We start from the raw sequence: 27941 nt of genomic DNA on the forward strand, positions 1-27941 counted from the left end.
TCCTGCTGAGAAATAACCCCACGATGGGGGACGGTGCAGGGGTGTGGCCAGCGAACGGCCCCGTGAAGTCCTGCCAAGCCCCCAACGCCGGGGCAGAGCCTCAAGGGGTGCCTGGTCCCCGAGCTTGGGTGGGTGGGCGCGGGGGGTCCCTCGGCTACGTGACGGCCAGGGGACAAGCACACTGTGTCCTCCTGCTCGCGCCTGCCGAGGGGAGAGGCGGGAAATGGCCGCGGCTGCTGCGCCCAGACAAAGCTTAATCCGCGGCGCAAAGCGAGAGGCCGGAGATTGGCTCCTGCTTTACGTCACCGAGGAGGAACAGCAGCATCAAGTGGTTTGGTGGTGTTTTTTTTTTTTTTCCTTTTCTCCTTCATTTTAATTCTCTTGCAATCTCTGTCCAAAAATAACCCAAGCTTCCTCCCCCGGGAATGCTCTGCATCAGAGCCTTGGCTCCTTCGCCCCCCTGTGCATTAGCCTGACAGCTGCTAAACGAAGCTATTATCTCATGTCACATCATAACCTTTTTTTAAAAGCGCATTTGCAGAGGGCGGGATTGTTTTATTGTTTCATGTGGGGAGGTGCAGGGATGGACGGGAGGCCTCAGGTTTCCTCGGCCAAGCAGCGGATGCCCCGGGAAAGGGCATTTCCCAGGGTGCTGGGTGGGCTGAGCATCCCCGTCCCCTGCCCTGGGGAAACCCGGGACTCTGCAGACATCGGGAAACGGGGCTGGACCCGGGATGTCACAGGGGCGGGGGATGTCAGCCATCCCGCAGGGCCCGGGGTCCCCCCAGGCAGGACCGCCTGATGCTTTTTATACTCCCTGTGCCCCAGGGATGTGGCAGGTCCCGGCCAGCTCGGAGAGGGGGGAGAAACCTCCTTCAGATGGGGGGGCAGGAGGCAGAGATGAGCCCCCACCGGAGCCGCTCAGCCCGGAGAGGGTCCCAGGGAGCAGTGGGGGGATTTTTCCCACCCAGCCCCGAGGTCTTCCCTGAGCCGAGCAGCAGCGCAGGATGTGGCTGGTGTGGAGCTGTACGGGGGGCAGGCGAGGCAGCCCCCAGCCCCCCCTTGTTTCTCCCTGTGGTTTTGGGGAGCTGCCCTGCCCCAGCTGACACGTGTCCCATGGGAGCTGCTGGGCGATGGCCATGGGCCATCAGGGCGAGCAGGGCATGGGCAGGATGGGTCCCCAAAGGCACCCTGCCCTGCGGGGCTCCCCCAAACCTGCACATCCTCCAGGACGTGGCCACAGGTGTCCATTGGGGTCCCAGTGCCTCGGGGCAGCACCCAGGCCCCCACCCTGCGAGGTACTGGTGTGGCTGGGCTGGCAGGGGTGATGCTCGGGGCGGGGGGGGGGGGGAAGAGGGATGTCCCCCGGGCCGTGCCAGCTCACCCCATGTCCCTCCAGGGCTTGGCTGGCTCCATCCCCTGGGAGCAAGGGGACACTACGGGGTTGCACCAGGGCAGGATCTGGCCCCTGGAAGCCACGCTCAGAGCCGAGCCAGGGTCCTGCAGCAAAGTGTGTGACGTGCCCGGCCCTCACCCTCCCTCGCACCGCTGCAGCCCCCACGCCGGCATAGCCGGGCACCCCTCCGGGCCTGCCTGCGGTCCGAGCCTCTGCAAACTTACTTCAGACATTTAAAAATACAGAACAATTTGTATTGAGGTTATACTGAACGCTAGAGCTTCCCACGGAAGTACTTTATCATGTTCAAAAATATTTAATCCCAGCAATTTTCACATTGTTCTTATAAAAACAGACATGTATGAAGGGAAATGAAATGCTTAGTACATTTTTGGCACATTTTTTTTCTTTTTTTTTTCTCTCTTTTTGTTTTTAACCTTTACAAATTACAAACACACATTCATTGTTTTTAAAGGAAAAAAAACCTAAGTCTCAGCTGTACACTGCAGAGATGCACTAACCATCCTGAAACTAAACCAGCCTCCCGTGGTTACAATTGCTGTTCTACAAGGACAAAAGAAAGACACTGGCAGCCAAGGACACATGGTCGGTGGCTTCGCTGCCCTCCCCAGGGCCCGGCTGGGGGGCGTGGGGGGGGTGTTCTGTGTCCCTGCGGAGGGGGGCAGCCCCGCTGGTGTCGGGCTCTGGCAGGCGTGAAGGCAGTGGAGGAGTGCAGGGGATGCTGAGGCTGGAACTGGGGTTTGCCTGTGGTGGGACCAGCTTTGAGGGGCTCATTTCTGCCCGTTCTGCTCCTCACGGGCTGGTCTCCTGTGCCAGAGCCTGGCCACGCTGCCCAGTTGCTTTTCCTTCCCCAACAAACCTCTTCCTTCACCCCCTGCCCCTCTCCAGCTCCTGCCCAGCCGCGAGCCCCAGCGAGGTGCCAACTCCGGGGTTTCAGGTGGGAGCTGCAGGCCCACGGGGGGGGATGTGCCGGGTGGGCTGCGCTGCCTCCATCTCTGCCCAGCACCGTGCCGGCGTGGCCGCCGCACCGGGGTGGGCAGTGGAGGAGGCAGGGAGCCCAGTCCGTCCTGCTTACCCTGAGATGCTACTGGGGGGGCAAGGGGAGACCTCTGGCCGTTAGTGGGACCGGGGTTTTCCTGGCGAGGGTCACGGTGAGTGTTACTGAAGAGGAACAACTGGCGTGAGCAAAGAGGCTGCGGAGCTCCCCGTCGCAGCAGGGAGGGCTCCCACAGCCCCCCGGCAGCGGGCTGGGCTGCTGGGGGTCACTGGTTAATGCTGCTCGGTTGAGTCCTGGCTCGCTGCCTCTCCAGCACCCAAAGCAAAGCGGGAGAAGTAAGCGGCGTGTACCTTGTGCGTGCCGGGCCGTCCCCTGCTCCCCGGCACCGCAAGCTGAGCCACGCTCCGCTTCCCCGCAGCGAGGACGGGCCCTGCGCCGGTGGCACGTGGGCCGGTGGCACATGGGCCGGTGGCACACGAGCCCCCGGCTGCAGCTCCCGCTCGGGGCGAGGGGAGCCGGGAGCTGCGGGATGGGGAGGGCTGGCAGCGGTGGTGGGACCTCGCGGCAAACTCTGCGCCTACCTCAGCTCCCAGCAATCAACTGCAGGCTCTTGCGATGGAGACATTTTTAATTTTTAACAACACCAGAACCGCAGAAATCCCCCTGCGTGTGCGTGGGCAGTGGCGGGGGACACGCTGCCATGCAGGGGCGGGGGGACAGCGGGTGCCCCCGTGCCGCCCTGGCCTCGCCGGGACCCGGCTCTGCCCCAGCCCCCGCTGCTGCCTGCGCCCAGAGCTCCGCCGCACACCTATCGCAGTTTAAATAGAATAAATACAGTGAAGAAAACAGTAAAATCTTCAATAAAGAGGCAAAAGGAAAGACAACAGCAGGTCCAGGGGTCCAACCAAACTCCACGTGGTCTCTGGATTAGTTACTGAGGAAGTTCTATGAGAGCACATTAAGTTCGCAGCCGGAGACTCTCTTACCGCTGTCCTTATATCGAGACTTCGTATTCTCTTGTTTCCTGAAAAGAAGGCAAAGCCAGTTGAGGGCAGCAGCTACATTTCAGGATAATCTCCCCATTCGGAGGTGGCAGGAGAGGCCTAGGGTGTTGTTTTGCTCCGGCGGAAGCGGTGCCCTCCCCGCCGGGACCCCGCAGCCCCCTGTGCCCCCTCCAGCCCCCCACCCCATTACTCAGGCTGGCCGGACACATCCTGCGGCTGCACGCCCGGCGAGAGGGACGGTCCCCAGGGAGGGACGGGCACAGCAGGACTCACCCCTGTCTCATAAATCGGGTTGTCGAACTCCGTTTCTACCGTGATCTGGCTGTAGGGGTGGGAGTACATGAGGGGCAGGCGGAGGCTGGAGTAGTACCGACACCTGTGAGGAGACCCAAGAGTCACGGGGCTACGCGGCGTGACCCCGGAACAAAGCACAACCACCCCCCTTTTCCCACATCCCCCCATCCCAGCTCCCCGCCAGCCCCCCAGGGACCCCAGAGTGGGAGCTGGGTGCCCAGTTCCCCAGGACCATGCCCGGGGCGTGTGGCTGGTGAGGGCACAGCGGTGCTGAGCCAGCCCTGGCCACATCCTCTCCCACCCCGGGGCTCTGCCAGCCCACCCCAGCCCGACTGCATGCCCCACCTTGTGAGATAGATGTACGCTCCTCCCAGCAGCAAGGAGATGATCAGCACCGGGATGAATATGGCTAAGGCCATATTTCCCCCCTCGAGCGATGTCTCTGCAGCAGCTTCTGCTACTAAAGGGACAAGATCTATTATGTTGGTGTTTGCAAGCACGCTGTGATCCCCTCACTGCCACTGCTTCTCCCTCCCTCCTCCTGGGCTCCTCACAGGCTCTGGCTGAGGAACCTGCGTGGGGCTCGTCCGGTAAATGCTCGTCACTCACCTTCCAGAGCGTGTTCAAAGCTGTCTTGGTTCACTGGAAGAGAAACGGAGAGTTACTGGTATGTAACTGGGCTTGACTGGGTGCTGGCAGCTGTTGGCTGCATGGGGAGCTCAGGTCTGGGGTCTCCCTGCCCCATTTGGTCCCACGCCACGCCGCCAACTTTTGGCTTTTAATAAGCTCCCAGTCTCTGTAAGCGCAGGAACGGGACTGGGCGGGCTGGGCACGGAGACCCGGGCAGGATGGCTCCCCCAGAGACAATGTCTCCATGTATTCCCGTTAAGTAGGAATTAAGAACAATTCAACCCGGCAGCTTAATGGCAATGGGAGGGTCCCCCTGTGTCCAGAAAACACACTAAACCCAGACCTTGTTCAGACCTGGGGGGGTTTCCCGGGGCTGAGCTCTCCCATCGCAGCGGGTGCCCGAGGAGAGGAGACACCCCGCTGAGCCTGGGCAACAAAGCCAGAAGAGCAAGTGGGTGGCCAGGCCCCCCCTGCACCCCCCCACCCCATCAGCACGGTGACCAGGGGGTTTGGGCCCCCTCCCTGGGGCGGCAGAGCCTGCTCAGCACAAACCTGGAGAGCACCCAGGTCTTGGAGGAGTTTACCTCCTGGCTAGAGACCTGCCGGGGGTCTGCAGCCAGGCGAAGGTCCCCGGGCTGTCCCGGCTTGGGGACAGAGGTGCTGGCTGTCCCTGTGCCCCCCCCATTACCTTTGCAGATGGGCAGGGGTCCGCTCCAGTGGGACGGCTGGCCCAGGATGCATTTGATGGTGACCTCCCCCATGAGTTCAAAGCCCTCATAGCACATGAAGGTCAGGGACTCTCCTGGCAAGTAGAGGCGCTTATAAAGTATTTGGTAGCCGTTTTCCGGCAGTCCTGGATTATCGCAGGCCAGCGACTCCTCGGCTGAAAGGCAACACATCCCAGGGTGAGCCCCAGGGCTTGGGCTGCCGAGGGAGAGACGGAGCCTGGGAGGCAGCACCCGAGATCTCACCCCACCCCGCTTTCAGGCAGCTCAAAGCTCTGCACCACCTGGGCAGCCGGGGGAGGTCTTGGCCACAGGAAAGGGCTTCCCGGACACCCCCCCTTCCAAGCAGAGGAGCCGAGCAGGAGGAACTGCCCGAACTTACAGACGCAGTGCGGGAGCCGCGAGGTCCAGATGGGCGTCCCTGTCTCGCGGCTGTAGCAGGTCAGCAGTGAGCTGCCCTCCAGCACGAAGCCGGGGTTGCACGTGTACTGAATGGTGGTGCCCACCAGCAGCACCGGGTCCGAGATGAGTCGGGTCGAGTGCTCCACCTCCCCCGGGTCCGTGCAGTACATAACTGGGGGGGGAAAGAGGCCGCCTGAGCGGGGACCCCCGGCACCGGCCACTGGTTCCAAAGCGGTGCAGGTGGCAGCGACGTGGCGGGGACAGCCATGCGTCGCTGGGGGCACTCACTCTTTTCGCAGAAGGGGGGGTCGCTGCTCCAGCTGAGGTCCCACTGGCAGGTGAGGGTGTCGCTCCCCACGATGTCGTAGCCTGGGTCGCACTGGTAGGTGATCTTGGCCCCTCGCACCAGCTCTGTGTGCGACGTGGTCTTCCAGCCGTTCTGGATCTCGGGCAGGTCGGAGCAGGAGTCGTTGCGTGACACCTCTGCAGCCAATAGAGGTGCTGGCTGTCACCCACCGAGCCAGATCACCCCCCCGCCAACCCCTCCCCGGAGCCAGGGCATGTGGACACGCAGCTCTTCACTGGGTCCCCCCACCCTGAGAGCTCTCCAGCCCCACGCACCACCAACGGCACAGCCACAGCCGGCCGCCTGGCCCACGGGTGACATCCGCGGGGCAGAAGGAAGGGACAGCAGGTAACGGGGGCTCTTTGGGGCCTCCCCAGCCCTGACCCTAAACACGGGCGGAGGGCTGCGCTGATGAAAACAGGGCAGTGTCTTTGCTGGGCTCGGGACATAAAGAGCGACCTGGAAGCGCCAGGCTCAGCACTGGCTGCCGGCTCAGGAGAGCAGCTGGTCGCAGAGCGGCTTGTTCACTCTCGGGGGGGGGGGTTCCTGCCCAGCCCCCTGCCCCCTGAGCGCTGAGCCCAGGGCTGAGCCTGCCTGCATGTGCTGCAGCACACCGAGGAGGGGACCTGCAGCCTCGCCGGCGATCTGCATTGCAGCTTGCTGCCGGCTTGGCGTAACCAGAGCTGTCAGCAGCGGAGAGAAAAACACGCTTGGAAGAAGCCTGCCAGGGGCAGACAGGCAGCGGGAGAGGCAGGCAGCGAGACCGTAGGCAGCTGTGGGGAAGGAACGCCCTTCCCAGTCCTTGCCCTTGGTTCTGTGGGCACCAGCCGCCCACCTGGCAGACACGGATGGTGTGAACAGCCGCCCCACAGATGCCATCTCAGCCTCCCTGGAGCCGGGAGCTGGGAACACCCACCCCAGGAGCCCACCCGGGGACTGGTCCCAGTGACGTCTCCCAGGAGGACACCTTGCTGCAGCACCTCAGTGCCACCAGCTTCGTGCCTGACAGAGCCGGGGGGCGGATCCTTCACCCCTAATTCCAGCAATTTCTTTTGCTGTTCTGCTCCCACAGTTGCCAGACCGGAGCTAACAGGGACCAGAAATGCCAGTGCCAGCCTGGACGAGGGGAGACGTACAGGGACACCCCAGAACTGACTGACCCAGAGACCTGCAGCAGGGCTGGGGGTTTCGGCAGGAGCTGGGTGGGATGAGAGGGGGGGCTGGTGTCACAGCGACTCTCCCTGCTTCCAAACCCGGCCCCCAGACACCCCGCTCTGGCTGTGTGACAGGTTCCCCCCGCCTGCAGCACCCTGCTCTCCCTACCTATGTAGTTCATGACGAATCCTTGCCCCTTCCCAAAGATGAGCCCGGCAGGGTCTGAGTGGAACTGGATGGTGAGGTCGGGGCTGGAGGAGTAGAGCTTCTGGGGACCACTGCTGCCCACGTATTGCCCCAGGATGCGAGCGGTGAGCTCGTCCCCGTCGTAAATGGTGAGAATGTCGCTGTTGGTGAGGTTCAGGCTGGAAGGGAGAGCTCGGTTAGGGACAGCGTGGGCAGGACGCGGCGGTGAGGGGCTCGAGGGGCAGCGGGGTGACCACCTGCTCCGACACTGCAGCCTGTCCCCATCCCTGTCCCCATCCCTGTCCCCAGGCAGGCTGGGCAAGCGCTGCGGTGCTGCCCCGTCCCGGGGGGGGTCAGTAGAGCTGGTTTTCAACCTGCACCCCCCCCCTCCAACTCACCCCCTCCCTGCCGAGAGCTCTGGGGGGCTCCGGAGGCAGCGAGCCCTCGCCTGCCACCCCGATGCCGGGTGATGGGCTGACACCGGCTGCCCCAGCCCCTGCCCCACAGCCTGGAAGAGGCCGGGACCACTGCGGAGCCCCCCCCCCCCCCCCCCGCCCTTCTCTTTGCTGCAGCTTTTGGGGGGGGGGGGGGGCGGCGGGACGGAGCCCTGAGGCCGGGCCCCGCTTTAGGAAGCGGCTTCGGCGCCCGGAACCGGCTGCGCCGCCGCGATCGTCCCCGCGGCCACCAGAGAGCGGTGGCGGCCCGCGGATGGCACCGGGGATGCTCCCGGCAGGCAGCGCAGGCAGCGCAGGCAGCGCAGGCAGCAAACCCTGCTCCAGAGCCAGGGCCAGCACCGGCAGCAGCCTCCAACCACCCCGCGGGCTCCCCCCTGATCGGGAGGGGACAAGGGGCTCCCTGCCCTCTCCTCGCCCCCGGCCGAGGGCCGTGATGATGCTCGCCCCCGCCGCCGGCTGCTGGGAGCGTGGGTCAAGCCATGGGCTCAACCCCCGGGGTGGGCAGAGACATCGCCTGCCCCTGCTCGCCACCCTGCCTCATCCTGTGTGCCAGTGAAGCTCCCCAGTGCCCTCCCGTGTCCCAGCGAGCCTCCCCAGTGCCATCCCGCATCCCAGCGGGGGTCCCCAGTGCCCTCCCGCATCCCAGTGAGGCTCCCCAGTACCGGGGAGCACGACCAGCACCCAGCACTCTGCTACTGGGGCAGCACGTCCTGCCCTTCCCCGCGGGGCAGAGCGGCAGGGGGAGAGCCCCCGCAGGAGGAGTCTCCATCAGGTTTGAGGCTGAAGTAACGTTCCCAGCGAAGCCCGGACTCCTGCCCACGGGCGTGCGCAGTACGGGGGGGGGGGGCCGGGACGTGCTGGGTTGCTGCGGGACCCCCACCCTGCCCGTCTAATTCAGCCTTGTTTGGAGATCCTTGAGCCGATCCCCAGACGTTTTATTAAGAACGGTCTTGGGAGGCGCCCAGCTAATCCCCGTGGCAAGCTGACATTTGTAGTAAATCTCTGCTTTCTGTCAAACACGATTTTCTCAGTGACATTTATGTTTGATGACTTCAGATTGCTTGGCCTCCAGTTCTGCTCAGCCCAAGCACCCACAAAGCTGGGAGAGGTGCACTGGGAGCTCCAAACTGCGATTTTTACAGAAAGCTTTAAAACGTTTATGACTTGAAGCCCTTGCTGGAAACACACCCTCCTCTTGAAAACCCCAAATAATATCGAAGGAGATTCCCTCTGCTCCCAGCCTGGCACCGAATCCCGCGCCCCTCTGAGCCCCGCACGTGCAGGGGGGTGCTGGGCGGCTCCGCTCTGCTGCCCTGCAGCTTTGTGACCCAGAGGGCACGGGAGCGGGCTGGCAGTCAGGAGGGGAACTGATGCACTTTGCGAAGACGGTGCCACAAGAGGAAGAAGGCAGGAGGGCCGGGCAGAGCCTCCCACAGCATCACAGAATCCTCTTGGCTGGAAAAGCCCTTGAAGCTCCTCCAGCCCAACCATGAACCTCACACTGACCGTTCCCAACTCCACCAGATCCCTCAGCGCTGGGTCAACCCGACTCTTCAACCCCTCCAGGGATGGGGACTCCCCCCCTGCCCTGGGCAGCCCATTCCAACGCCCAACAACCCCTTCTGGACAGAAATCCTTCCTAAGAGCCAGTCTGACCCTGCCCTGGCGCAGCTTGAGGCCATTCCCTCTTGTCCTGGCGCTGGTTCCTTGGTTCAAGAGACTCATCCCCCCTCTCTGCACCCTCCTTTCAGGGAGTTGTAGAGGGCCATGAGGTCTCCCCACGCCCTCCCTCAGGCACCCCGTGCTGCCTCCATCACCTTCAGCCCAAAGACAGCGCTGAGGTTTCCAGCTCGTGGACGTCCTGAGCCCCACGTGAACCAGTTCATGAGGGTGCTGCGTGTCACCTCGAGCTGCTGCGGCTCCGCTCCCTGCGGCCTCACTCCGGAGGAGTTCAGAAGCCACTGCAGGAGCAATGACTGACCAACGGATGGTGTCACAGCGCTCTGAACTCAGGGAGCAGCGCTCAGTATTGCCCTGCACCTCCCCTGGGTGCCCAGTATGTCATGGAGGATTAGGAAAGCTCCAAGGGGGGGAACAGGGAACTGGTGTGGGTCCCTGGGGCGGGGGCAGCTGGGATAGTGCAGGCTGAGAACTGGTGGGGCAGAGACAGACGCCGAGGTCTGGACTACTCACAGCTGGATGTCCAGGAAGAGCCGCTTCTCCTCGCCGACGTGAACCCTCCAGATGCAGTCCTCCCCCTCCGCGTAGGGCTCTGGCCAGTTGGGGGACAGGATCACCCCGGCCATGGCAGTCAGGTCCCCCCCACACGTGGCTGTGGGAGCGAGAGGCAGGCCGGGCTCAGTGGGGGGGGCCCAGGGGTGTTCGCCCCCGCCGCCCAGCATCGCCGCGACTGACCTCGGCACAGCGGCTCCGTGTCGTTCCAGTACGGGTCCCGCATGTTGACGCACTCGATGATGGCGGGGCCCTGCTCCAGGGAGTGCCCAGGGTCACACGTGAACTCCACAGTGGTGCCCAGGTTGTAGGTGGGGTCGGAGGTGGTGAAGTTCCCGTTCTGGATGTAGGGCTCATAGCAGTGGCCCCGCTCAAAGGCTGGAAGAGAAACACCCCCCACCCCATTAGCCGTAGGGGCACGGAGCTGGCTGGGTGGGAGCGCTGCCCTCCCCTGCTCCTCACACTCGCAGCCCTGGGGGTTTGCTAGATGAGCCCTGGGCCCTGCTGCCATCCCCAGCCTCGCCATGCACGGACGGCCTCTTCCATGGCATATTTTACAGGCAATTAGGATTAACAACAGTTTATCCGTCCTGAGCCACGCAGGCTTAACCAAACCCCGCTTCCATTGTGCATCAGCGTCAGTAACGCGCTCGCCGCGTCGCCCGTTGCTGTATTTGCTGAGCAATCTCCCTGGGGATTACTGAGCTTGCCCAGAGGCTGGGACCGATCCCGGCAGCAGGATGCGCTTCAACGATGACAACCGGAGCAAATCTGCGTGCGCTGCCCAGGGCTCGCCCGGCGTCCCCTCCCTGCCGCTGCCCACAGCAGGAAGACTCGGTACCCATCGGTGAGGGCTCGGTACCTGTCGGTGCCACACTACAGGGACCAGCTGGGCTTTGGTGGTGAGGGTGACCGCAGGCTGGGTGAGTCCCACCACACCGACACCCTTTTCAGCCCAGGTTTGGGGGGGTCCCATCCTGGGCATGGGCATCCGCTGCCCCAGCGCTGCCCCGCGGCATGTCCTGTGGACACTCAGCTCACCAGTGAACCTTTCCGTTGGGATAAATGACATTTAACTATTTCTTTTCGTATTTCTTGCTAGGCAAAGCTATTCCCCAATGCTACTCCAGCCCCAGGGTTGCCCTGGGTGCCTGCAGCGTGCGGGGACAACGGCACCACCGAGCACGGCTCTGCCAGTGCGGGGGGCAGCCGAGACCCTTCCTGCGGCTGCACCTCTGCTAATTGCCTGAACAGCCCGAGGCCCGGGAGCACGGGCTGAGGCCGACCCGCTGCTTGCAGGGGCACTGAAACGAGAGCACATCACCTTCGAAGCGGATGTTGAAAGCCGTGGCGGCCGCCGGCTCCTCCGCGAGGAAGTCGATGCGGATGGAGGAGCCGTCGCTGATCACCCCTTCGAAGGGCACGCTGTCGGCACGCAGCGAGTCGTAGAGGACGGCGGACTGGTTCGTGTCCCCGCTGTACACCACCATCCTGCACGGGAGCACACGGCACGGTACGGAGCAGCAGTGGCCCCCCGCCTCACCAGCACCCGGTGATCCGGAATGTGGCATTTTAAAGAAATCGTGCAAACAAAAATTCACTAACCAGATAAGTCTCTTTTACTGTGTCATAAACAGGGGCTTTATTCCTTGATTTTACTACAAGCCATAAACCTGCTTTACTGCCCGTTACCAGCCTGAATGTTAATGCTGTTTAAACACAAGCACCGGCGCCGTAAGTGTGCGCTTTGCGTTACGGATGCTGACAGCGTGGATGCTGACACTTTGGGGAAAACCCAGAAAAACTCTCAAAATTAGGAAAACTTGGGGCAACTGGAGGAAATAGGAGGGAGACAGAGGAAATCTGGGGAAAAATTCAGAAAATTTGGGGAAAATAAGACAAGTTGGGGGAAATCAGGGGAATGTGAGGGAAAACCAGGAAAATTTGGGGAAACTTAGAGAAAATTGTTAAAATTAGGAAAACTTGGGGGAATAGGAAAAAATAGGAGGTGAACAGCGGAAATTTGGGGGAAATTCCTCCTTCCTTTTCTAGTGATTTCTCCATCTCTACTTCCACCACGTTCTCCCACCCCTTTTTGGCTTCCCAGCCCTTGTCAAACTCTAATGCCCATCAGACCTCGCACCCCTTTTCAGCATCCCCTTTTTCTGGCCTATATTTGCCCTCCGGCCTCTACTTCCCTCCGGCCTCCCACCACGTTTCAGCCTCCCACCCCGTTAAAGTAAAGGGTGGTAACGAAAGGGGGGCAAGTAAAGGGGAGCGAGTAAACAGTGGAGGGTAAGGGGGGGGGCGAGTAAAGGCAGAGTAATTTTCCATATAAGTACTGGGGGGTCTTAATCAAGGTGGGGTGTGGGGGGAGTATTTTAGGGGGGAGTATTTTAGGGGGTACTATTTCAGGGTGAGCTTTTCGGGGTGGGAGTAATTTTGGGGTGGGAGTATTTTGGGGGGACTGTTTCGGGGGACTGTTTTGGGGAGAGAATTTCAGGGGGAGTCTCTTGGTGGAGTATTTTGGGGGGGAGTATTTCAGGGGGAGCATTTCGGGGGGGAGTAATTGAGGAGGAGTATTTTGGGGGGTAGTGTTTCAGGAGGATTATTTTGGGGGGAGCATTTCAGAGAGAAGTATTTCAGGTGAGTAGTAATTCAGGGGGAATATTCCAAGTGGGAGTCTTTCGGGGGGTGGGGTGGGGGCTGGGGGGGTGGGGGCAGTATTTTGGGGGGACTGTTTCAGCAACACTATTTAGGGGGGTGGCTATTTTGGGGGGGCCTGTTGGGGCGAGTATTTCAGGGGCAGTATTTCAGGGCGAGTATTTCAGGTGAGTATTTTGGGGGGGACTATTTTGGGGGAAAATAAGACAAGTTGGGGAAAAATCAGGTGAATATGGGAGGAAATTAGAGAACAAGCCACACAAATCTGGTGAAAACCCAGAAAAATTATCAAAGTTAGGAACACTTGGGGCAACTGGAAGAAAAACTAAAGGGGGGCGAGTAAAGGAGGGGGTGAGTAATTTCTATATCAACTGGGGCAAGTAAAGGGGGGATGAGTATCAGGTGGGACACGGGTTTTAAAATCTAAACTCAGCTGTAAGTTGTAAAGCCCCAGCAGCCATCTGGGCTCCCGAGATTTGCAGTTTTTCAGCTGGAGTTCAGGGTTTTCAGCTTATTGTTAAACAGACGGGTCTAAATCCTGAGGTGATAAACTTTGGGCTATTGATCCCAAAGATCAGTTGATCCCGGTGCTGCCTCCGGGGTGGAGGCCGGAGCCCAGCTGGGACCTTCCAAGGTCACATATTTCGCGCTGGGCGAAGCTCCTCGGTCCCCACCCTGGGCTCCAGAGCAAAGCTCCGGCGGTCCTGGGGGTGCGGGGAAAGGGGCTCAGCACAGGCCTTGCCGCCGGCTGGTGGCACCCGGAGCCTTACCTGTCCTTGTCGGTCAGCAGAAGCTTCTCGAAGTGTAGGTGCAGCTTCTGGCCCGGGGGGGCCCCGATGGCCCACACGCAGTACATGCTGCCCGACTGGTTCCCGGCGTAGCTGGGCGAGAGGACGCGGCCGATGGTGGCGTTGCGGACGGTCCCGCCGCAGGGTGCTGCCGGCAGAGCACAGCCCCGCTGAGCCGGCGGGCGAGTGCCATGGCCAGGCTCTGTGCCCGGGGCTGGGGCACGCCAAAAGGCACGGGGCCCCCCCGCGGCGCTCCACGGAGGGCTGACGCCTGCCCAGCTTCTCTCGCCAGTCTGTCATCCACGAACCTCGCGCCTGGCTTGGCTGTGCCTTGGTTTATGCTTCCACATCGATGCTCGCACATACATGTAAAACCTATAATTCCCTTTCCTCACCTGCCTAATTACAAGGCAGATTCCGCGGCCGCTCGGAAACCCGGGCTGCTCTGTGCACAGAGCTGGGCATTGCTGCCACTCGCTCCCAGGACCGCGTTCAACTCACGGCGCAAAGAAAGCAACTTTGGGGGATCCCAGTTTCTCTTAGCACTGACGATTCTAGTTTTTTTCTTTGGGGGATCCCAGTTTCTCCTAGCACTGAGGCAAACCAACAAGGAGCGTACCTGAGCAGATGGGCTCTGGGCTGCTCCAGTGCGGCCTCGACGCGTTGATGCACGTCAGCACCCTGGGACCCTGCAGCTCGTAGCCCAGGTGACAGTGAAAATGAGCAATTCCACCCGAGTGCAAATCCATCACGGTGACATCTCCAAAGTCAGGTCTCCGTGGAAAGTTGCAGCTCAGCATAAACACTGGAATAAGCACACACATTTTTGGAGCTGAGGGCGTGTTTGCTCCGAGTGACCCCACACCCGAGGTGGGAGCGCTGAGGACGTGCTGGATGTGCCCACGGTGCCACAGACAGACCCCGCTGCCGGTCGCAGAGCACCGACAAACCACCCTGCTGCTGCTTCTCCACCTGTTACCACTTTTGCCCAGACCTAGTTTCTATTTTAAAAAGAATTTGCTTGAACTCATCTATTTTTTATCGCTCTTCAAGGAAAAAATAGACTCGCAGGCTGAGTCTGTGCAGGAAGAGCTGCTGCGTGGGGACAGGAACAGGGCAAGGTGGGTGTGGGGAGCAAGGGGGTGTCGGGGCCTGTGAATCCGCTGCCTGGGGCATGACATGAGCTGCTGCTTGTCCCCATCCCAGCTGATGCTCTGAGCATGGACATGCCATGAAACAGGAGCCCAGCTGCTCTGCCAGGGCAGAGCCCAGCATCCTTCCACCCCTGACACCCCATCCCACCCCTACTCGCGCATCCACGTCGGGGGGGTACCCACCCTGGTAGTGGAGCTGGAAGGTGCCCACCACCTCGTCCTGGAAGGTGCGGAAGTAGACGGAGATGGTGTTGGTGGGGCTGCGGATCACCTGGCCCTCTACCAGCAGGGTCTGGTTGGCTAGGACCACGAGGGCATCGCCGTCCACGCCGCGGATGGAGAGCACCTCCCCGTCAGATAGGTTCACGCTCTTCACCTGGAAGGAGGGCAAGCAGAGACCCCTGAGCTGTGGGGGGTGAAAGCGGGGGTCCCGGCGGGGTGCCAGGCGAGCAGACACGTCCCAGCCCCAAACACAGGCAGCACCCGCAGAGCACTGCCCCCGCCCTGCTGAGCACTGGCTGCTCGCTGGGGACAGGACCTGCTCTTTCAGCAGTGATGGAACCGTCGGTGCCCCACACGAGTCCGAGGGACCCCCGGGACAGCGGCGCAGGGAGCTGGAGCAGCTCCCTTGAGAGGCGTTTCGAAGCTGTGCAGCAAAAGTGGACCCACATCTACTTCCCTGCTGAAACCAGAGGTTTGGGCAGGGTGGAGGCAGGAGGAAGATGGAGGGGTACCATGAGTGGCTGCTCAGGGGGCCCCAACTCCACCCGCATCAGCCCCCCAGAGCTGACCTGCATCTCAGGGCGCCGTGGCACGGAGCATGGCTACAGCCTGGGCCCGGCGGTGCCCCCGGGGCTGCCCAGCACAGCTCTGCAACCAAAGCAGGGCAATTCCGTAGGGCTGGGTGCTCACCATCCACCCCGCGCACCAGGGATCCCCCCAGGATCTCTCACCCGCACCAGGGAGTGGGTGGGGAGTCACACGGCAAATGCACCTAATGAGGAGTCCCAAAAGGCTTTAATTATTATTTGGAAATAGCTGAAAAGTAACCTCACATTTGCATTTCACGTCCATTTAGCTTAATAAATGGGCTCATATTTCAGCAGAAAGATGCTCATCAGATCATTTGTTTCCTTAAGTGTGCGAGGACCCGGGCTCTATATTTAGCACCCACCACAGCCTTAGCCCGTAATTGCGAGCGTTCCCGACAATGTTGTGACTAGAAAGATTTGTTGCTGTTGTCACAACCGTGCCTGTCTCCCCACCCGGCACGCGAGACGGGGACGTGCCGGGCTCCCGGGGTGGCTGGTGCAGCACACGGAGCCACCCGCAGCACTTGGCACCCTCTGACCTTCTGCTGGAAGAAGCAAGATTTCCTCTGGAGAAACGACCCCAACACCATCGAGTAACTCCCTGCCTGCCCCGAAGGTCTGTAAGCCCAGAATAGTGCCTGGAAAAGCCCAGTCCTCACTGTGGGGTTGGGCTGAGCAGCCCCCAGGCTGGGTCAGAGCACACCGGGGTTCACCCCAGCCCGAGCTTTTAACCCAGGAGGAGCTGATTTTGCCTTATTTCGCAGCAAGGCGCTGGGTCACTGTGGAGCCTCTGGTCCTCATGGTGGGGAAAAGCCCCTCTCGGTCCTCACGGGCGCTGTGCAGCGCATTGGAGACATGGGCCAAGCGCATGGCCCGGACCCCGGCCTGCCCCGGGTCACTTCTTCTCCAGGTTTTGTCCTGAAAAAGTGTCTCCCAGCACATCACATCTGGCGGGGTGGCTCAGATCTAATTATTAACAAAGGGAATGAATTGGGGATGAATTCTTCGGAGCGCAGGATCCAGGATAAGCAGCCTGCGTACAGTGCTAACAACTTCCCCCCCAAGCTCCCGCTGGGGCAGAATTTTGCTTCCCGAGCTGGGTCTGAATCACTGCAAAGATGTTTCCAGGGTGTTTCTAACACATTTTGTTCCGGAATCACTCAAAGTCAAACCTGCTCCCCAGCTTGCTTCCTCCGGTGATGACTAGCATCGAGCGCGCTATCTAGCGCCGAATGGCTCCGGGGAATTAGAAAGAGAAATGTTCTGGGGTGGATCTGAGCTGCCGATCGCAGCCGGGCTGCTCTGCTGCCCCCCCCTCCCCAGCTCTGCTGCTGGGACGGGGGTTCCGAGGAGCAGCTTGAGCAAGAGAGGGAGCTGAGGGAGCATCTCCCGGCCCTTTGCAGGGTGCCCTGGGGTGGGGGCACCTCTCAGCTCTGCCGCCAGCATCCCCCTCCTGTAAAACCAGGCTCAGAGGAGCCCGGAGCCGGGCCGCCGGTGCGAAGGACCCGCCGCTCCCGGTGCCAGGCATCCTCGGAGGAGCCCGTCCGCTGGGGTGTAACCGGTGGGTACAGATGGAGGCAGTGGCCTCGCGCCAGGGACCGTCAGCCGCTGCGAGAGGGACCATATGTGCGAGCTCCTGCCAGGGGCTGGGGAGGACAAGTTCTTACTTTAATCAAAGACTGCACCAATGTCAGCTCCGAAAGAGCCTGTTGGGAAGACAGGAGGGATCCTTGCTTCAGACTGCCAGCCTTGCTCACCCACTAGAAAAATCTCTTTAGGGAAATTCTATTTCCTGCCAAGAAGATTCAAGAATTTTAAAAATAAATATAATTTAACTAAGCATTCGGAGAACTGGCTGCTCCACAGCTCCACGGGCTGCGACGGCACGACCCGGCTGGCGCGGGGGCAGGCAGGATGAGGCACAGCTCTCTCCAGGATGCTGCGAAAGATGCGGGGGGCTGCCGGCAGCGAGCTGAGCAGGGACCCCGAGCTCTCGCACGGCCCAGCAGCGGGCAGGTTTGCTGGCAGCCTTTCCCGAGACCATGCCTGACATCCAGGCTTCGCGCCTGCTCCTCGCCAGAGGCAGATTTCCCTTGCAGCGGGCAAGGGTCTGACTCCAAAGGGTGCGAGGGAGGGAACGGAGGGTCCCACGGCTCCAAGCGTCTGCAGGAGCAGCCCCAGGGCTCTGCACTCCACATCTCTGTTTTGGGACAGGGCTGCATCATTCCTGCCACCACCAGGCTCTCCCACCAGGGCCCCCCATCCAAGGTCAGCCTCTTCCTGTCCCAGCGGCTTCTCTTTCCTCCCACAGATGCCTTTAGCAAAGTTCACAGAGGTAAGAGGCAGCACTTCCCCATCAGCTGCTCTGCCCTCCCCGTGCCAAACGCTGAATGCTGGGGGAGAATCCTTCCTCATGACCAGCCTCCAGCTGAGACCATGCACCACTCGTGACAGAGGGGTGCACCAGCCCAGGGTCCACACAGAGCCCATCCAACCGAACTCCCCAGGCCCCCCCAGCACAGAGCAACATGGCACCTGCCCAGCTCTGCTCCCCAGCCCAGCTTCTCCCAAACCGGCATCCTGGAGCAGCTCTGACCTCCAGAGCTCAGCCCAGCAAACCCACGTGAAAAAAAGGAATCCCCTGTGGGTGACTTCTGCATCACATCATCCTGGCAGGAGAGCTCAGTCCCGCTCCTCCTCACCCAGCAAGGTCTCCCCTGCCCATCTCCATTACAGGAGCTGTGAATTAAATCCAAATCACTTAAATGTTAACCAATTACCCAAATCACGGTGAGGCAGCTGAGGAAGCTGCTCTGTGTTACTCCAGCACCTGCCCGATGTAATTAGCCTCGGAGCCACTGAAGCTCGCAGCGCTTGTACATGTGAAATAATTAAAAAAAAAAGCGATGGAAGAGAGTCCGCTGGCGCCAGGCAAAGCAAAGGGAGTGGTGGGGAGGTGACAGCCGTCCCACCCGGCTCGGGCCTGGGCTCTGCCACAGCCAGGTGGGCACAGCGGGGATGAGCCAGCTCGTGCCAGCTCGTGCACCCCTCACCCTGGACCCGTGAGCCATCCCTGCAGCCCCCGCCAGTCCCAGCCCTTCTGGTAAGAAACAGTACAGAATTAAGATGGCCACTCCCAGCGTCTCTGTGCTAGTTCCTCCCTGAAGTGCAAGCTGGAGAGCAGCACAGAATGAGGCCATTGCTCTTGGTTTATGGGTGGGGAAACTGAGGCACGGTGCTGGGACGGTCCCCGGGGCCCTACACAATCCCTGTGCTCTGCTGTAGGTCCTTGCACCTGGCAGGGAAGGCAAGGGTTAGAGATAGCCCAAACCCCACGATTACTAGCCCTTCTGCTGTGCTGTGCCCCATTTCCCCAGCCCTGGGGTGAGGGGCTGGGATGCTGCCAGGGGCTGGCTACCTTTGGGGCTGGCTACCAGCAGGTAGTTCCCCCCCTGCCAGTGACAGCTCATGCAGGGACACCCCCAGCTTCAGCCCATCTTTGGTGCTGGTCTTGCAGGTTTTCAGGAGCAGCTGGTTCCTGACGGCAAAGCCTCTTTGTGATGGTGGGGAGAAGTCCCAGCCATGGGACCAGAGCTTTCTGCACCAGCCCCACTGCTCAGGGATGACGTCCAGGGGGGACTCGTTTTAAAATCAGGTTTGCATGCAAACACAGAGAAGGTTTCCGCACCACACTGTCTGCCTCCTCCATCAGCACGTGTCATGTGTGCCATTCATCGTGCAAAACTAAAGAGAGGGGATGAATCTGTGGTCTTGCTTGCCATGAATGCTGTTTCTAGCTTCCTTGGGACGTAAATCATGTCACTGCCGCTGCCTAAATGGTTAAAAAGCCATCTGTAGAGTACAGCTCGCTGCCCGCAGCGGGTCAGGCACTCGCTGATTCGAGCATCGGTCCCAACCGTGGGCACCTGCAACCCCCTCCCCTCTGTGGGCACCCCTGCTGAGCTGCTGCCCCGCCCCGGGGCAGGGCCCGGGTGGGTGCTTCGACACACACAACTGCAGGCAGCACCTCCGGGGTGCTCAGCACCCCAGGGCCCACCCTCGTCCAGCCCCCGGGGTGCCCACACAGCCCTGCCCTGCGCAGCCACCCATGGGCACCTCGAGCACCCCGGGAGCTGCTGCCGGACGGGCTGTACGGTGCCTGTCCAGCCAGCTCCAGACGAGGCCGTGCTCAGCCAGCACGGACCCGCTGTTGTGATTTAATTTGTCTGAAATACTCAGAAGCATCAGCAAAGTGAAATGCAGAGCTCGGGGGGAGGTGGAGAGGCTAATTTTATGGTCCATTAAAATCTCAGCTTACAATGGAGCGAGGTCAGGCGCGGTGTCACCTGATGGATTATGGACGGAGGCAAATTTACAGCAGAGCAGCCTGTCTTTGGCACCCTGCGGATTTGGGGCGACAGTTACTGCCACGGAAAAGTGTCTGAGACAGGGACACAGCCCAGTGCTCGCTGCCGTGGCCACCCAGCTCTGCCGGCACCGGGGCTCGCTTCCACGTCACGCCGGAGTGAGCCCCTCGCTGGGACCACCTCTCCTTTTAATGCACATTCTTAATTACATGGATTAGAAGTGAATGGATTTTAATTGGATGCAAACGGTGACATGGGGACAGCGCACGAGCAAGACAGGATTGCGCACCAGAACGTGGAGACCACGGGCTGACGGCGCTTGAAGCGTGGCAAGGCCCCTGCCCCGCGCCCAGCCTCGCCAGGCTGTGGGACACGGCGTTTTGGGGAGCGCCGATGGAACACGCCTGCCCGGGCCAGACTCCCCTGCTCTGACGGGTTTGCACGGGGCCGAGATGGCGCAGCCCTGGCACCGGTGTGCTGCACCCACGCCGGCCGTGCCCGCTGCTCTGTGCCAGCTCCCAGCACCCGCAGCCGCTTTCCTGCAGAAACTCGTCCCTGGCTCCAGGTCTGATGCAGAACGCCCGCTCGTCCGCGTGGATTCTACCCTGCGATGGTCAGGGACGTGGCCCTGCTTCGGGGTGGGGGCTGTTTGTCAACACCCATCCAAAGCAAGCACTAGCAGGAGAGGGGACTCGGGCTGCCCACCCGCACACCTCCCAGCAGGCTGCGGAGCTGCCTTTTTGCCCCTTCCCATGAAAGCTGGGTGCCTTTTTTTTTTGCAAATTGCCTGCCAGTGGCTCGTTGTTAAATGAATTGTGTGGCATTTCAACACTTTGATCATCGCTGATGTTCACAGAATCCCAGAATCATCTCGGTTGGTAAAGACCTTGAAGATCATCCAGTCCAACCATAGACCTCACACTGACCGGGTCCAAACGGGTATTCAGGATGTAACAGTTCCCTCGTACAGTTTATTTATTACACAGCCTAAGAAAAATCTAGTTTTTGCCCTGGGAAGGAGTGATTTTAGCAAGTGCAGGTGCCCGGGGCAGCCGTGCCCAAGGCCGTGGGTGCTTTGCACTATTTGCTGCTGCGGAGCAGAGGGGTCAGGCCATGGTCATCCCCCCCCCCGCAACGCGCTTCTCACCTGGAGCTCGACGCCGTAGCCCGTGTAGACGGTGACGTTGTAGGTGCACTCCAGGTAGCTGTGCAGGGGCAGCGGGGGGTAGTCTGTGGAGTCGATGTAGCCCTCGGGGTCGTGGAAGCTCATGCTGCAGAGGACTAGGGGGGGGACGCGCTTTGTCAGTGATCACCCTGGGGGAACGGCTCACCTGGCAGCTCCCTCCTGCACCCGGGTGCTCCCCAAAACCCAGCCCCCGGGGTTCCAGCTCCAGTGGCCAACGCGCTGCACACGCAGAGCCGCTCCCCGTCAGCTCCCATAACCCTACGGCCGTGCTCCCCAGCCCTGTCCAGGCGCCACGGCTTACCCGGCGTGGGCTCCGTGGTGGTGATGGTGGTGGTGACGATGGTGGATGTGGTGGTTTCTTGGCTCTCCTCCGACTCGGAGCTGTACAACTCTCTCTCCGCGCTGTTCGTCCAGCTGACGGCGGTGCCGGTGGGAGCCGCGGTCGGAGCGTCGCTGGCATCGCCCGCGCTGTCGGGGAAGGGCCGAGGGACCACTGGCGGCAGGGTGGATGGCGAGATCTGCAGCGCGGGGTGGCTGGTGGTGGCCCGGCCCCCCCACGGCAGCTCGGGGGGGCTCTGCTCCACGTCCCCCACCCTGGCTGCTGCCTCTGCTGGCGTGCGCGGTTCTTGGGAGGTGGTGGGGAGCCTGGAGCCCAGTGGGCTGGCCGTGGAGGCAGCCCGGGGGAGCCCTGCTGGGGTGGGCTTGGGCCTTGGGTGCTTCCTTGCTGTATTTACTTGCTTTAGAGTCGGTGGCTTTTTCTTAACAGGGAAGGTTTGTTTCGCATCAGCTTCGGGGGCGGCGGTGGGCGTTGGCGGGATGTGGCTCCGCACCAGCAGCGTCGTCTCCTCCACCGCCGGCTCGGTGCTGTCCTCTGTGCCCGGCAGCAGGTTGAGGGCTGTGGTGTGCCCGAGCTCCCCAGCTCCACCGACTGTCTTGTCCACCAGCTCGTCTGCAGCGAGGGGGTCAGGGCTGGTGGGGACCAGCGCTGCCCCTGATCCGCTGTCTGCAAAAACAAAAATGGGGAAAAGTGGGACTTGGGCAATTCTGGGCATGAAATTACAGCTGTGGTGGCGGTACGAAATCAGCCTCCCGGGGAGCTGCAGCCGATCGAACGCCTGCCGCTCTCCCAAATGGGCTCATTACAGGAAAGCGATAATGAGCCTGCACTGATTCCCTGAAAGTTGGGTTTCTGCTGAAACTCGGTGGCTTTATCTCGCCATTTCAGAGCTGCTATTTGGTCTCTTTATCTAGAGGTCACTTGTTCAGGGAGGTTCACTCGCTCCTGCTGAGTTTGTTGCTCTGGCTCGGTCTCTCTGAAAAGCCTTTATTTTTGCAATTGTCATCAGCAAACATGGCTATTTCAAAGCGCCTGATTAGGCCGCGGCTCTTTCCATTGTCTTCCCCACGCTGCTGCCTGGTGGGGAACAGACGCCGATTAACCGGCTTCCTCCAGCCTCCCGCGGCAAAACACCACCCGCTTCTGCGAAGTCTCTCCTTAGGCAGCCACTAACCTTTTGTGTTGGGCAATGCGTTGCATGGGAAAAAAAAAAAGAGTAATCAAAGCCGCACCGCCACCGCTCCGGCCAGGGAGTTTAATTGCAGGAAATACAGATTTATTCACCACCAGTGGGGCTGATCGGGCTGCGGTCCGCGGTGTAAAATAAGCTGTAAGCACTGCCACGGCTCTGCGAAACGCTGCGGAAAGCTCCGAGAGGCAGAGAGTCAACATTTTCCATGGAAACAGCAGTTGCCAGGGAAGGCTCTTAATGCACGGTACATAAAGACAGTAATTCCAGCCCCCTCAGCTCCCCCAGGAGGGTTTGGAGCCTGAGTCCCTGAAACGCAGGGTCTGTGCCCTTGACACGGGGGGTCTGCAAGCCCCCAGCCCTGCTGCTGGCCTGGGGCTGCCGGGGCATGTGCTCCCCTTCACGGCTGCGAGCGAAGGCACTGACCGGCTCCGGAAAGCTGTGGGAGCTGCTGTGACGTGCCGGTGGGATGGGGGACGGGAGCAGCAGCTGGGGGTTTCTTCCCCAAGCAGACTCCAGCAAAGCACAATAAACCTCCAACTCACCCCGGGCACTTCATTACAACTAGTTTTACAGATGCTTTAAACAAAAGCACAACTTAATTTTTTGCCTTTGAAATTCTACTAATTAAGGTAGGACCGGAGTGAAAAGGAAGAAAGGAGCTTTTGGATGTGAATCCAGGGGACACTGCTGGGTGATTGCCGTGGGGGAGTTCAGCTCCCCCGGACTCCAACTGCCATTTACATCCCCCTGTGATTTTAACTCCTTTCAACTTCTGCTTCTGATGCCTCAGCAGGAGTTTTGGCGCTGCACAGCCGGCGAGCGCCGTGCCGGGCACACCGCGGTGCAGCCTGCCACAGCGGTGGGTTTACCGGGGCTCCGCTGGTACAGGCTGCGTCAGCTCCTCGGCCCTGCGCACCGCATCGTCAGCTCATCGCAGCTGATTGCATGAGCGCTGGGGCAGAATTGGGGCAGAACGGGGAAGCGGGTGAGTGTCGATGAGCTTGTCCCGCTTGGCTCATGGCATTGCCCAGGCTGGGGTTGCCTGTTGCTCCTCCTGGCCGGTTTGGGCACCCGAATGCCACCGTCGGCCACGCTCCCCCCTGCCCTGCCCAAGTGTTTTGCATGGGGGGTTCCTGACAGAGAAGGAAGTTTTAGGGGACCTTAAACCCGCCTCGGCGGTGACACCGCAGAGCACAGCTGCTTGTGATGCTGCTGGTGCCCCCGGCCGCGCTGCGGCTGCCCCAGCGTGTTGCCTCCCAGTCAGATTTAAGCGCGGATCCCAGGAACACTCGGGTACCCGCTCTGCGTTCTGCAGAGGTGCACGTTCGCTCGGAGCTGACTCGCATGTGTAACGCTCAGCCCCTGCATTAGCTGGATGTGCCGGATCAGGGGCTTTACAGTACTCAGACTCCTACACCGTAAGGTGAGAGCAGCTGCCTGGGATGGACCAGGGACCCCGGCACTGTCACCCCCACACGTGCCAGGAAAAAAAGGGACCCGCAGTGGCAATGGGGTGGCAGAATCTGGCCTTGAACGCCCCAGCCAGCTCCCTCTATAACCAAGCAGTTATTCTTGCTGCAGCTTGTGCAGGGACAAGCAGTGGTCGCTGCTCCAAATGGTCACTCTGCAGCCAAAGGAGCCCAGTGTCACCCCTGGGGGACGCACCGGGGGACGGGGGATACCCCCGGCTGCTAACGTGGCAGCTGCTGCCTGCGGGGTGGCTGCTTCCCACTGAGGGAAACACGAACACGCAGCCTGCTGAAAAACTACTTCTCCATCTTTGGGAAAATCAAAGCAGTTTCTGGCAAGAACTGAAGATAAGGGAAGACAAGAGGGAAAGGCAAAGTCTGGGAGAGTTAGCCGGAAGGATGGAGATCCCAAAATCTGCTTGTCCGAGGCTGGAGATGTATTTTTGCCCAGGTAGGGTGGGAGGGTGCCCTTGGCTGCAGGCAGGCTTGCCTCTCCTCTTGCTGGGCTGTGCCAGGGTGGTCCCCGAGCTGCTCCTCTGTCCCCGAGAGCCCTCGCAGGGGCTGTTGTTACCCAGGTCCGTGGCTCTGGCTCCCCAGGACAGTCGGGGCTGTGCCTGTGCCTGCCCCAAGCCACAGACCCAGCTGCAGACAAGCCCATCCCAGGGCTTCCTGGCCTCTCCCATTATATTTCCCACGGCTTAAAAAATTAATTCTTTAATTAGCAGTGGTTCAGCAAATTCATTACCCGATTCCCTTAGCACATAGGAGACATTTCACACACGTCGTCTGCAACCACCGACTTGTGTCAGCTCTGAATAATCTCCCCCAGCTCTCCCCTGGGTGCCTCTGTGTCCCCACATGCGCTGCTGGTGGGGGACCCGGGAGCCCCCACACCCCCCGCCTGTTTCTGGGTGTCTCTGCTTCACTTCCATCCCATCCCCGGGCTGGGCCTGGCCTCCGTGGGCATCCTGCTGAGGAGTGATGGGGGGGAACCGATCCCCAAGGCAGCGCCAGCATCAACTCTCCTTCCCTGAAAAGTTTCAAAGGGCTCTCAGAGGTTTTAGCCTCCCTCTTCCAGCCTCTCCCGCTGCCACTGCTCTGGCCACGGCTCAGCCCATCGGTTTTAGTGCTCTGCAGCAAAACGGTTTCTCCATTATGGAGAAGATGGGGCTGTCAGACAAGGAGGAGGCAGCACAGCCCCGGGAGGCGAGGGCAGGGCACGGGGCTCACTGGCTGTCGGGACACGGTGGGACAGTTCCTGCAGGAACCTGAGTCCTTAAAGCTGGTGTGTGCTACCCAACCCAGCAAAACAGCATCCCCAGGTTATTTGTCATGTGAACTCTAATTTTTAACGGATGTTGCCATTAAACCATATTTTATGCTTTCAGAAAGTTGACTAATTTCTTATTAGATCCTTTGCCAGGATGCATTTAAACGATTCTGCCCTTAACAAAGCATGAAATAAAACACTCTGTATAGCGACTCTATAATGAGATACTTAACATGCTTTAGTTTGTAAAGGGCAAATGTGTATTTCAGGGAAGTGAAGAACACAGCCAGGCTGGAGTGGGGAGGTGGAGGCACAGGGGGGCCCTGGCACCGCTGATTGATAAGGGCATATTCCACATTACCAGACAGAGAAGCGATTAACGATCTTAACTCCAGATTGCATCGCCACCCCCAAACAGGAGCTAAGCTCCAGCATGTCCCCGAGATGCCTGCTGCCTCCCCAGCACTGCCAGACCCCTCTCCAGCCCCATGTGCCTTGGTGGCTGCCCCATGACCCCCCGCGGCCCCAGCACAGCCCTGGCCCGCTCCTCTCCTTGCTCGCCTGGCTTTCCCACACTCGTGCCAGTGCCTGCCTCGGGAAGGGCAGCACCAGCTCTTCCCTCCCGGGGTGCAGAGGCCCTGCACAAGGAGAGGGTGCTGCTGCCTGCAGAGGTGAGTTCCCCAGCCCGTGGCCTCTCTGGGCCAAGCGAGGCTTTGGGAAAAGCAAAGAGAAGCAGAACCAAGTCTCCTCATCCTCAAGGAAGGATTGCAGCAGGTTTCCATATTTGATATTAGGATAAGGGTGGGCTTTGGTAAGATCCTTCCCGCACTGATCTGAATGCAGATGGTGATTCTCCCACCTCCAAGGGCTACAGGGTAATCACGGTGAGAGATGAGATGTGAAATTGCCTGAGCACCTTTGGTGCATTTCTATCCAGGAGCCAGCCTGGGAGCACGGGGGGTTGGTGGCTCCCTCTCCCCCCTGCAGGAGCACGGCGGGGCAGCCCACCCACCTAATGCCACCAGAGTGCTAAATAAACACGTGATTTATCATCAGTTCTGTCCATTCACTCTGAGTTGCAGTAGCAAAACTATTATCATGATGGCAGGCAGGAAATGTTGTCAGCACGGGACGGTGGCTTGGGGGGCTCGTAGCTGGGATCTCACACTTTGCTGCCCACTCCCAGCACGGGACTGGGCACCGTTTAACAGCTGTTCACGGCTCTTTAATGTCACCCAGTGCTGGAGGATGCCCAAGCTCCCTGACACTGCCCCGGCCCCATGGGATGCTCATCCAGGCAGAGCAGGATCCTTCCTGGCTGCCAAAATCCATCCTGTTCTCCACAACCAATTGATCCAGAGACTCTGAGCTGGTGGAAGAGAGATGATCGTGTTTGACCTTGATCTAATCTGCTAAACCAGCTCCGGAGGAAGTAAATGCTATCGAGATGTACAAGGGGTTTATCTTGTATCTTGATCAGGAGCACTCCACAGGCAGTTCGAGACTGGAAAGGCTTCTCTAAATCCACGAAAGCCTCCAGAAGCGGCCCCTGCAGCCCCCACTCCCCCCAGGCATGGCGCAGCCCCCGAAGCACCGCGCTCCGCACAGCGGCGTTGGCACAGGCGGCTGCTCCTGCAAGATGGGACAGAAATGTCCGGGACAGTTTGGAGCATGAGTGACCTTAATGCAAAACGACAGCTCATCTTCAGGTCTATTCTGGGATCTGCCTAGATACCGGCATGTAAACACTGAGGAAGGAAGCTCAGCTCCGGGGAGGACGTCTCCAACCAGCTTTCACTCCCCCACGGTTTATACTTAGCCGCTGTCGGAAGCGCTCGCTCCTCTGCGGGGCACCAGTGCCGAGCGTGCCGTGGCGCGCCGGGGAGTGTGCGGGCTGCGCGCCGGCCAGGGCTGGCAGCGGGGACACAGCCCCCGTCCCCAGGGCTGGGGGGATGGCACAGGGCTCTTGAGAGGCAGCAGGGCAGGAGGGGTGGCAGGGCAAGGCAGGCAGGGCAGGCAGGGCAGGGGCTCCCCTCACCCAGACCCAGCACTGACCTGGGTGCTTGCCAGGCACCAGCCACCCGCCCACCTGAGCAGCACCGTCAGCTGCTCACCGAGGGCCTTTGGCACCAAAAGCATCCTTAAATCTATGTAAATGGGTACAGAGGCCTCTTTGAAACTTGCTTTTGGAGCGAGGACATTTAATGACCTCAAAGCCCAACATACCTGTGCTCTGTGCTCTGATACCCATGCAATCCTTCTGCCCATACAAAGAACCACTAATTATTCTGACAATATCTTTTCAGGTGCAAACAGCCTTTTCTTTTGCATTTTAGGACAGTTTTATCTTGCTCTTTTGAAGAATTTTCACAGAATCCCAGAATCATCTGGGTTGGAAAAGCCCTTGAAGCTCCTCCAGCCCAACCATGAACCTCACCCTGACCGTTCCCAACTCCACCAGATCCCTCAGCGTTGGGTCAACCCGACTCTTCAACCCCTCCAGGGATGGGGACTCCCCCCCTTCCCTGGGCAGCCCGTTCCAATGGGCTTGTTTTCCCACTACTCAGAAATAAATCTGCTTATTGCCCGTGATCTGTGAGCACGCAGCGACTTATTTCGGATTGTGGCCTGGAATTTGCCGTGATGGCCCAGGCACGATGTAATGTATTAAGCAAAAGACTAAGATTGCAAGGCCAGGCGAATGAAAGAAAACTGATTAAACGTGAGCTCAAGCTCTCCCCTTTGCCACAATTTCATGGCTATCAGCTCTTCTTCTCCACAAAAGTGACCCACCACCGACACGGCAAGAGATGATGCTTCTGGACATGGAATTTCCAGGCAGAACCCGCCGTCAGACCT

General features: G+C 60.2%; 1 protein-coding gene across 2 annotated transcripts in view; it reads right to left on the bottom strand.

Moving 5' to 3' along the window:
- Window positions 1-1628: 1628 nt before the first annotated feature.
- The window catches only part of SEZ6L (seizure related 6 homolog like), a 47705-nt gene continuing 21392 nt past the window's right edge, over window positions 1629-27941 (bottom strand). The window contains exons 2-17 of one of the 2 annotated variants that reach the window (XM_074844107.1): window positions 21116-21817; window positions 20776-20909; window positions 14633-14825; window positions 13915-14100; window positions 13278-13443; window positions 11168-11334; window positions 10027-10221; window positions 9805-9943; window positions 7139-7335; window positions 5758-5952; window positions 5450-5641; window positions 5031-5225; window positions 4322-4354; window positions 4058-4169; window positions 3692-3794; window positions 1629-3438 (exon numbers count right to left, since the gene is read on the bottom strand). In XM_074844107.1, coding sequence (XP_074700208.1) covers window positions 3409-3438; window positions 3692-3794; window positions 4058-4169; window positions 4322-4354; window positions 5031-5225; window positions 5450-5641; window positions 5758-5952; window positions 7139-7335; window positions 9805-9943; window positions 10027-10221; window positions 11168-11334; window positions 13278-13443; window positions 13915-14100; window positions 14633-14825; window positions 20776-20909; window positions 21116-21817 — 2939 coding nt within the window. In that variant the 3' untranslated portion in view covers window positions 1629-3408. Of the gene's footprint in view, window positions 3439-3691; window positions 3795-4057; window positions 4173-4321; window positions 4355-5030; window positions 5226-5449; window positions 5642-5757; window positions 5953-7138; window positions 7336-9804; window positions 9944-10026; window positions 10222-11167; window positions 11335-13277; window positions 13444-13914; window positions 14101-14632; window positions 14826-20775; window positions 20910-21115; window positions 21818-27941 lie in introns of both variants that reach the window. The other variant, XM_074844105.1, reaches the window with a different exon arrangement.

The sequence above is a fragment of the Strix aluco genome, chromosome 18, assembly GCF_031877795.1.
Source record: "Strix aluco isolate bStrAlu1 chromosome 18, bStrAlu1.hap1, whole genome shotgun sequence".
Lineage (NCBI taxonomy): Eukaryota > Metazoa > Chordata > Aves > Strigiformes > Strigidae > Strix > Strix aluco.